This window comes from Pelmatolapia mariae, linkage group LG12 (assembly GCF_036321145.2).
Source record: "Pelmatolapia mariae isolate MD_Pm_ZW linkage group LG12, Pm_UMD_F_2, whole genome shotgun sequence".
NCBI classification, from domain to species: Eukaryota; Metazoa; Chordata; class Actinopteri; order Cichliformes; family Cichlidae; genus Pelmatolapia; species Pelmatolapia mariae.
In genome coordinates this window covers 10474545-10484068 of record NC_086237.1, presented here as the reverse complement: position 1 = coordinate 10484068, position 9524 = coordinate 10474545, and the positions used below count along the sequence as shown (strand labels likewise).

At 42.9% G+C, this 9524-nt stretch overlaps 1 protein-coding gene across 1 annotated transcript; it reads left to right on the top strand.

The window, feature by feature from the left end:
* The first annotated feature begins 233 nt into the window (after positions 1-233).
* Positions 234-9467, top strand: rad9b (RAD9 checkpoint clamp component B). The gene is made up of 11 exons (XM_063490352.1): positions 234-267; positions 583-653; positions 1590-1727; positions 1864-1978; positions 2088-2187; positions 2354-2460; positions 2650-2756; positions 3514-3578; positions 3811-3933; positions 6276-6465; positions 9094-9467. The coding sequence occupies exons 1-11, from the start codon at positions 234-236 to the stop codon at positions 9220-9222; spliced, it is 1179 nt and encodes a 392-aa protein (XP_063346422.1). The 3' UTR covers positions 9223-9467.
* Positions 9468-9524: the final 57 nt, after the last annotated feature.

Below are 9524 nucleotides of genomic sequence, written 5' to 3'. Positions count from 1 at the left end.
ATTTTAGTTAACTAAAGTGCTTTTCACATGTAGTTTGTTTTTAATTTATGTAGTTTTGGTTTTTATACTTAAAACGACTTAAGTTAACTAGGTATTTTTAGTTCCTTTAACTAGTTTATTTTCCTTTAACCAGTTGATTAGTTTTAGTTAACTATAATAACCTTGGTAATGAGTCTGTGACCGTAGAGTCACCGTGATTAGCCGTGACAGGCCTGTGTGTGACATAGCAAACCATGAACTGCGTCCTGGAAGGAAACTCTATAAAAGGTAATATAAAGAACACTCGAAGAAGATACGAACCGAAATTTGCTGTAAAAATAACATATTTAATTCTATAATCTTGATGAAAGCTGTTTAAGCTACGAAATTGTTCATTTGGAACGAACAACGGGACTAGCTTATCTGATGTAGCTAAACTGGCTAATAATGAGTTAGCTTTAGGGGGTCACTTTTCTGTCTGAAAATGTTTCGTTTCATGGTATTAAGAGAAAGAAATATTAAGGTTATAGTAAAATAATATAGTACAGTAAATAGCAATATGGTGTCAAACTTGAACTGTGGAGGGGCTGTGTTGTGTTTCAGCATTTGGGAAGGCTATTCATGCCCTGTCCCGGGTTGGAGATGAGCTGTGGTTGGATCCAACGGTCAAAGGGGTGAGCAGCAACAGCAGCTAGATGTAAAAATGCTCATTGACGCTTTATTAGGTACACTTTGAAAAAGTATTTGCCAAGTTAAAAAAAAATAATAATAATTAATGGTATTAAACTGTTGTAAATGGCTTGTTGACCTATAATCTGTCAAAAACGATTGAATAATATCAAGTCACCCCCATCCTACTCTGACAAGACGTCCTACCCATATTATAATTTGACGGTGACTTGCGACTAAACCTAACCATAACCCTAAGAAGTATTCCGGATGGGTGAGAGAAAAAGAAGTTAATTCGGCGTTGGTGTTGTGCGCATGCGCCGCGACTGCGCAGAAACATTGGGTAGGATGGGTTTTTTTTTAGGTAGGATGGATTCCCAGAACACCACATGCCAAAGAAGCTCTATTGGATCGAGTTGTGGTTGAACATTTTCATGTTCTCAGGTAGGCTGTAGCATTTGAACCATGCTTATTTAGTACTCAGGGGCCTAGAAAATAGCCCCTACACCATTACACCACCACCATCAACCTGGATTGTTGACAGACGCCAGGAGGGAGCCATGCTTTCATGCTAATTTATGCTGACCCCACCATGTGAATATTGCAGCAGATATCGAGACTCATCAGACCAGCCAACATTTTGTAAACACTAGAGATGGTTGTTAGAAAATCACAGTAGACCAACACATTTGGTATTAACAAGCATGCAACCTTGAAAGTCACTTCAATCCTCCATTCTGATGATTGATTTGAACTTCAGCATCGCATTGTTGTCATGTGATTTGCTAATTAGATATTTGTGTTAATGAGCAGTTAAACAGGTGCAACTAATAAAGTGACCAGTGTGTGTGTACAAGAGCATCTGTATCGATAATCTCCAGGTGTTAAGGTATTCACCACCTTACTTCCTCCACAATAATTTCTCTCTCTCCCTCTGAAAGCTGGCCCTGAGATCAGTGAATTCTGCTCATTCTGCATACGCCTGCTTCCTCTTCTCGCCGCTCTTCTTCCAGCAGTACAATCTGGATTCAGTCAGGGAGCAGGACAGTGGACCAATCAAATGCAAGCTAGTCATGAAGGTATATCGGCATTGCTGGTTTTTCATTTGTAGGCAGAAACATCATCGTAACAAGTGACTGTTCAATAAAATTAGGGCTACACATCATGCTGTTCTTTCAAGACTTTATGATTAAACTGCGTCTCTTTGTTTTAAAGTCTGTGCTGCCACTTTTCCGTTGTTCGACTTCTATTGAGCACAGTGTGAAACGATGTCAGATATCAGTCAGCACTGGCAGTGACCAAGTGATCGTTCAGTTTTTCTGCAGACATGGTAGGAAACTGCATAAATGACAGGATGTCATATTTCATAGGTGTGCATGCAGTTTATATTTTGAACACATGGTGGCACTGTGCTCTAAATGTCTCTGTTTTTGAGTTAGGCATAACAAAAACCTACAATGTGCGTTTCCTGGAAAGTGAGGCGCTGCAGGCAGTGTTTGCCTCACACCTCTGTCCCAATGTGCTGAAATCTCCTGCCAGGTTAGCATTTCAGCATTAGAGCCTCACTCTTCTTTTCTACAATCAGTACATGCTGGCTGCCTGTTGGTTTTGTGTTTCAGACAATACCAAGAATATATATTGACAGAAAAAAAATGTTAAAAGTAAGCAGCCAGAGCTGCTTGTGTGTGTTTTCCTCTTTCTTCAGGCTTCTAGGCGATATGGTGATGCATTTCCACGCGTCTCAGGAGGAAGTCACTCTGTCGATGTCCGCCCTGAAAGTCAGTCTGAGAAATTACAACGAGGGGAGAAATGGTCAGTTAATGTCAGACTGCCATTTAGCTCAGCCCACGTGTGGCTGACACGTTTCACAAAGTGCTTGAAAGTTGCACAAGCTTTGAGATAACATAAAACTTCCTAACATACTGCATGTTCAGTTCTTTAAGCACATCAAGGGAAACACTGTAACGACTGCTGTTTGACTTGGATGTACCTGTGTGACAGATCACATGAAGATGATGCACACTGAGATGTCCTTACACCCAGACGAGTTTGACTACTTTCAAGCCGGAGTGGACTCGGACATAACCTTCTGTCTGAAGGAGCTGAGGGTAACGGGGTTATTTTTGGAGGCCTCCTTTCTCCTGTCACATGAGAATATTATGTGTGCAGAGAGCGAGAGTGACACTAGCTCACATGTGGGCAATTCATGTCTAAGAGGTCATATTGCTGTCCTGTACTCGGTGCTCGGTATCATTTCCATGTGAACTTTCCCCTCAGTGCTGTGACTCATCTTTATAGCAAAGATGTCTTGACCCGAGTGAGGCTCCACTACGTAGAAAAAGTAACTGAAGTTGAAGGCTCCTCATTGCATGCTTTATTATAAACTTTAAAACCAAGTAGGAATGAGTGTGGACTTTATGGGCTGAAGGTTGATCTTCAGCTATTTATAATTTGATTAGCAGAAAAAGCTGAGAGAAGTGTAATGTGTAGACTAGTGTGCTCAGTAAAGCAAAATCACTTGGTTTATAGAAAAAGGAGACAGTTTTGTTGGATATTTGAAATAACAGTCTGTGTACGTTTAGTTAATGAGACTTGGCCTGCATTAATGCCTACAACTCTTCACCCTAATGTCTTGGAAAGTCACTTGGGCTTCCCGCTGTGAGGCTCCTCGTTAGCCCGCCTAGTCGTCTTGTTCCTGTCGGTTTTGGAAAATCGGGTTTGGACGGATTAGAAACTAGGCTTTAAGTTTTAGTCTTAGCCTTAATTTGATGTATATCTCCAGGCTGATAATAGTTAAACATGTCACAATATTAGCCCACACTTTACAGCAGTTAAACTCAGTTGTTGCTTTTTTGTTTTTGCCAGGGGTTACTGTGTTTTGCGGAGTCACATTGCCTTCCGGTGTCGGTTCACTTTGGCACTCCAGGAAAGTACGTTTCCTTGCTACTGTCATTACCTTGAGTGGAATTTATCTGTGGTGCTGTTCAACAAATTAACACCAGCTAGACTGCAAAATTCTTTAACGTTTATATATCACTAGTCACATCACTAAGTGAGCAGTTGTGGTGTGTTTGTTGCTAAAAAGTAAAAAGTGCTGACAAAAAAAAAAAAAAGAAGACACGGTGAAGGGATTTCTGCCATGGAAACGCACTTTGTTTGCAGGCCTGTGTGCTTCTCTGTGGAGGACATGGTCCTTGAGGCCACTGTGGTGCTGGCTACGCTGGCTGACTTTGAAAGCAGAGGCCCCTCACAGCCTACAGAGACCCCAGCCCCGACTACACACAGGTAACGACCACCCCTGGCTTCACTGGCAATACTTTTAATCATCAGTGCCTGGGGGGAAAGAAGGGTAAAATACTGCAGTACATTTTTTTAAAGCTATTTTTTAAAATTAATTTGAGCAAAATAAAAATCCTGAGAAAAATCACAGAACATAAAAGTAATTCATCTCAATGAAAACACAACAGACCACACAATCTAGTTAGAAAACAAGTCATTGCCAGATAAAAATGCTTAAAAAAAAAGATCAAAATCATTCAAAAAAACTGTCATAAACAAAAAATCTGCTAAATACTGCAACAGATAAATCATGCAGATTAACTTTCTACATAGTCCAGATATTTTATGACATAGAGAAAGGGTCCTCGGGCCTTTTTGAACAGCCTGTTTGTTTGTTTTTTTTTAGTGGAGTTTGATGTCATTCGTCTTACCCAGTCTATAATATCTGATAGCTTGAGCTTCCATTTATATTTTTAAGCTATTAGCCTAAAAGTTTGTTTGTAATTATGCCCCTGGATGGCAATCAATTAGAATCTGCACTCACCGGACACTTTATAGAACACCTTTTTGCCTTCAGAAATATTCCTTAGCTATTTTAGTCCATACTGACATGACAGCATCACATAGTTGCTGCAGGTGTCTTGGCTGCATATCCATGATGTGAAACTCCTGTTCCACCACATCCCAAAGATGCTCTGTTTTACTGAAGTCTGGTGACTGTGGAGCCCATTTGAATTCAGTGTCTCATTCAGGAAAGCAGTTTGAGATTATGAGACTTTGTGAGATGGTGCGATACCTGCTAGAAGCACATGTCAGAAGATGGAGACGTACACTGTGGTCATAAAGGGATGGATGTGGCCTGCAACTATAGTGTGGACTTTAAATGATGCTCAGTTTGATTAAGATCCCCAAAGTTTGCCAAGAAAATATCCCCCACACCTTTACAACACCATTACCAACTCAAACTATTGAAACAAGGCAGGAGGACATGCTTTCATGTTGTTTATTTTAAATTGTGGTCCTGCCATCTGAATGTTGCAGCACTTCTTAAATCATCAACATTTTTCGGTATTCTGTTGTTCAATATTTGTGAGTCAGCATGAATTGGATTCTCAGTTTCCTGTTTTTAGCAGACAGGAGTGCCACTTATTGTGGTCTTCTGCTGATGTAGGTTATTTGAATTACTGTTGACTTTCTATCAGCTTGAAGCAGTGATACATCCATCCATATATCTTGTATACGATTATTATTCTAACGATTTAAATTGGCAGGAGTTACATGGGTTAAGAAATTATGGCGTGTGAGGAGTGTATTTTATCGTTATGTTGACTAGCTGGTGTCATTGTCGCAGTCTTTGTGCGTCCAGTTTGTCAGGTCTGCAATCCAGTGTACTGAAGAGCAGAACTACCAGCAGAGCTCGACCTGAGCCTCTCTCCTGGCATTCAGTCAAGCTGGTTTGCCCTCATTGGCTGTTTTTAGCCTCTTAAGAGGCATCATGTTGCAGCAGCCAGCCTTGTGTCTGTAACGGAGATAAATAGGGCAAGGTCAGGGCACGCAGGGTTGGGTTAGAAGCCCGTCAGTGTGACAGTCTATAATCCCCTCCTCCACGCTATGCTAGCCAGAGTCTCTGTCCTGCTTTGCTAGCCTGCTCTCTCCCTATTGTCCTCTACTTGTGCGTCTAGTTGGATCTTATTACACCATTCCCAGCTGCACTGCTCAACATCTGGGTCATTTGTAGCTCGTTTTGCTTGTGTACACTGCTGGAAGTCTGCAGAGACATCACCAACCCCATGATTCGGCCCTCTGCAGTGCTCCTGTCCCTAATGCTCAGAAATGATCTACATTTTAATACTTTTTTTTTCCTGATGAAATTTATCATGCAGGATATTTCTGACTATATGCAATGTATTTGTGTTTTTTATGGTATGATAAGTACAATACTTGCTTGCCTGCAGACTCTGGGGCCTTGAGAAGTCTCTTTACTCCTTCCTGCTGTGCTCCTAATTACGTGTCTGGGTTACTTCTGAGGTTGACGTGTCGTGTGGTTGCATGCACGAGGTTGTTGTTTTGTTCCCTTTTACCGTGCTTAAGGCTGCTTTCACCATCTGCTGATACAATGCTAGGTACTGTTTTTGTAAAAGCAAATAACGGCTATGTTTTTAATATTTATATGGATTGGAAGGTACTACACAACATCCTAATTTCTAAAACTAGTAGATATGTTTATCAATACTGTCTGAATATATGTGTGTAAAAACACTCTGAATCTGTGTTGAGATACAAATTTGCACCCATGTACCTGCGTCATCTACAGCTTGCAGACACAAGCGTGTTCTGTCTGTTCCCAGCTGTGCAGATGCAGCTGCTCTGCCTGTGGGTATACATGAGACTCAGAGCAACAACCTCCAAGTTCTTCCTGATGTAACAGAGCTTGTTGAATCCAGCCAAGACAGCCCTATAACCTACCCACCTGTTCTGATGCAACTCCAATGCCAGGGCGACAGTGCTTGTGCTGGAATGACCCCACCTTCCAGCATGGTAACAAGAGCTCTCTCTTGATTTTTAAATCTTAACTGGGATCTGCAGATGGCCTGTGTGTTCCTTGTGGTTTGGATGCTCTACAGTCTTTCTGAGAAGTATGGTTCAGGGTGTGCTGTAATGGTTTACAATATCAGCTGAGACATGTCTTATGTTCTTTGTCACCCTTTTAGATTTAAAGACTTTTGCTGGAATCCCAGTTGAACCCAAAACCTTTTATCAAATGTCTTCTGTGCAACTTTCCCTGTTAACACAGGTTTATTGCTTAATAGTGTTTAAATTTAAGACTCCTCTGATGAGCCTTCAGGTCATCCTCCAAGCTTCAGACTGCACTGTGAGGACACCTCCGGTGCAGGCCCGGCTCCAGACAGGAAGCGTTGCCAAAATAAAGCATGCTAGTCGAAACTCCACCATCCAAAAAATATTTCAAATGCACAAGAAGATTATGAAGGCAGATGTGCAGCACTAAGTGAACTTAAATTTTTGCCTGTGTGCATGTGAAATAACTGACTGCTCCAATACTGTTCTGCATATCAGTTCTGTAGCATGTCATTATTTTGAGCAAATTAACTGTAATGATTTATCATAGGAATATATTTAGAAAAATTCCCCGCTCGCCCCTGCGGGCGGTCAATCCTTCAAGCTCGGGTCCTCTACCAGAGGCCTGTGAGCTTGAGGGTCCTGCGCAGTATCTTAGCTGTTCCTAGGACTGCGCTCTTCTGGACAGAGATCTTGGATGTTGTTCCCGGGATCTGCTGGAGCCACTCGCCTAGCTTGGGAGTCACTGCACCTAGTGCTCCGATTACCACTGGGACCACTGTTACATGTTCTCGAGCTCTTCTCTGAGCCCTTGGTATTTCTTGAGCTTCTCGTGTTCCTTCTTCCTGATGTTGTTGTCATTTGGTATCACTACATCGATCACTTCAACCGTTTTCTTCTGTTTGTCCACTACCACTATGTCCGGTTGGTTAGCCACAACCATTTTGTCTGTTTGTATCTGGAAGTCCCACAGGATCTTAGCTCGGTCATTCTCCATCACCCTTGGGGGCGTCTCCCATTTTGACCTCGGGACTTCCAGGCCATATTCGGCACAGATGTTCCTGTATACTATGCCGGCCACTTGGTTATGGCGTTCCATGTATGCCTTGCCTGCTAGCATCTTTCACCCTGCTTTTATGTGCTGGATTGTCTCAGGGGCATCTTTACACAGCCTGCACCTGGGGTCTTGCCTGGTGTGATAGACCCCAGCCTCTATGGATCTTGTACTCAGAGCTTGTTCCTGTGCTGTCATGATTAGTGCCTCTGTGCTGTCTTTCAGTCCAGCTTTGTCCAGCCACTGGTAGGATTTCTGGATATAGGCCACCTCCTCTATCTGCCGGTGGTACATACCGTGCAGGGGCCTGTCCTTCCATGATGTTTCCTCCTCTTTGTCCTCTTTCTTGGGTTTCTGCTGCCTGAGGTATTCACTGAGCACGCGGTCAGTTGGGGCCATCTTCCGGATGTATTCATGGATGTTCATTGTTTCATCCTGGACCGTGGTGCTGACACTCACTAGTCCCCAGCCTCCTTCCTTCCTCTTGGCGTACAGCCTCAGGGTGCTGGACTTGGGTGAAACCCTCCATGCATGGTCAGGAGCTTTCTTGTCTCGATGTCAGTGGCTTCTATCTCCTCCTTTGGCCAACTTATTATCCCAGCTGGGTACCTGATCATGGGCAGGGCGTAGGTGTTGATAGCCCGGATATTGTTCTTACTATTCAGCTGACTCCTCAGGACTTGCCTGACCCTCTGCAGGTACTTGGTGGTTGCAGCTTTCCTAGCGGCCTCTTCATGGTTTCTGTTTGCCTGTGGGATCCCCAGGTACTTGTAGCTGTCCTCAGTGTCTGCAATGTTGCCTTCTGGTAGCTCGATCCCCTCAGTTCTGACTACCTTCCCTCTATTTGTTATCATCCGACTACACTTCTCCAGTCCGAACGACATTCCGATGTCATTGCTGTATATCCTGGTGGGTTTGGATCAGTGAATCGATGTCTCGTTCACTCTTGGCATACAGCTTGATGTCATCCGTGTACAGTAGGTGGCTGACAACTGCTCCATTCCGTAGTCGGTATCCGTAGCCAGTCTTGTTAATGATCTCACTGAGGGGATTCAGGCCTATGCAGAACCGCAGTGGGGACAGAGCATCTCCTTGGTAGATCCCGCACTTGATGGTGACTTGTGCTATGGGCTTGAAGTTGGCCTCTAGTGTTGTACGCCACGTCGCCATTGAGTTTATGTTTATATGTATATATATATATATATATATAATATCTTTATTATTTTTGAAAGTGAAGGACATGATCATTGCCTGACGCAGTTCTGGGAACAGCTCTTTGATTTTACTTCCTGTCGTCAGAGCGGAGCTTGCAGCAGAGGTGTCCCCACACTCGAGATCTTGAGCCAGTCTCCCTGTGGACACTGTTTTTAAGTGACCCTCATGCAGTGTCCTCTGTTGTACTGAGATTTAACGTAGAAATTGACAGGTGGTCAGAGCAAATGCACAAGTGCTGTAAATCTAAAATGAGAAAAAAAATGGCAGAATGTTCTTGAATGTACTGCATACACTCATGTTTGGCTATTTGTATCCTGTAGATCTGCTCCCTGCTGTTCAAGACCTTGTCCTCAGAACCTGGTGATGACGATGATGATGGTGCTCCCAGACTACCTGTCCTGGCATATTTCAGTGATGAGGAAGACTATCCGAGAAGCCCGTCACTCTGAGGGAATAGCAGTCACTAATTAACAATATTCTTCTCTAAATAGTTATCAAAGTGTTAATCTCTCCAGGATAGTTTTTATTAAATATTGTTTATTGTTAAAATGTTTTTTTCCAGTTACTGTTCATTGGAACAATATACCATCCATGTTGTCTGTCAATAAAAATGTGCCATCTCGGAAGATGCCACACCCATCTGATGGTAACTGGCACGCATTGTGTCTGAGGAATGTGGTAGCACAAACAAAATGTACAAAGTGTTCCCAGACTGTAGAGCAGTGAGCCAAATGTCCTTCATGTGAACAAA

Coding starts and splice junctions, on each gene's coding strand:
- rad9b (XM_063490352.1), top strand. CDS start 234: ATGAACTGCGTCCTGGAAGGAAACTCTATAAAAG. Junction 1,979..2,087: donor TCAGTTTTTCTGCAGACATG/GTAGGAAACTGC, acceptor TTTTTGAGTTAG/GCATAACAAAAACCTACAAT. Junction 3,579..3,810: donor CACTTTGGCACTCCAGGAAA/GTACGTTTCCTT, acceptor CTTTGTTTGCAG/GCCTGTGTGCTTCTCTGTGG.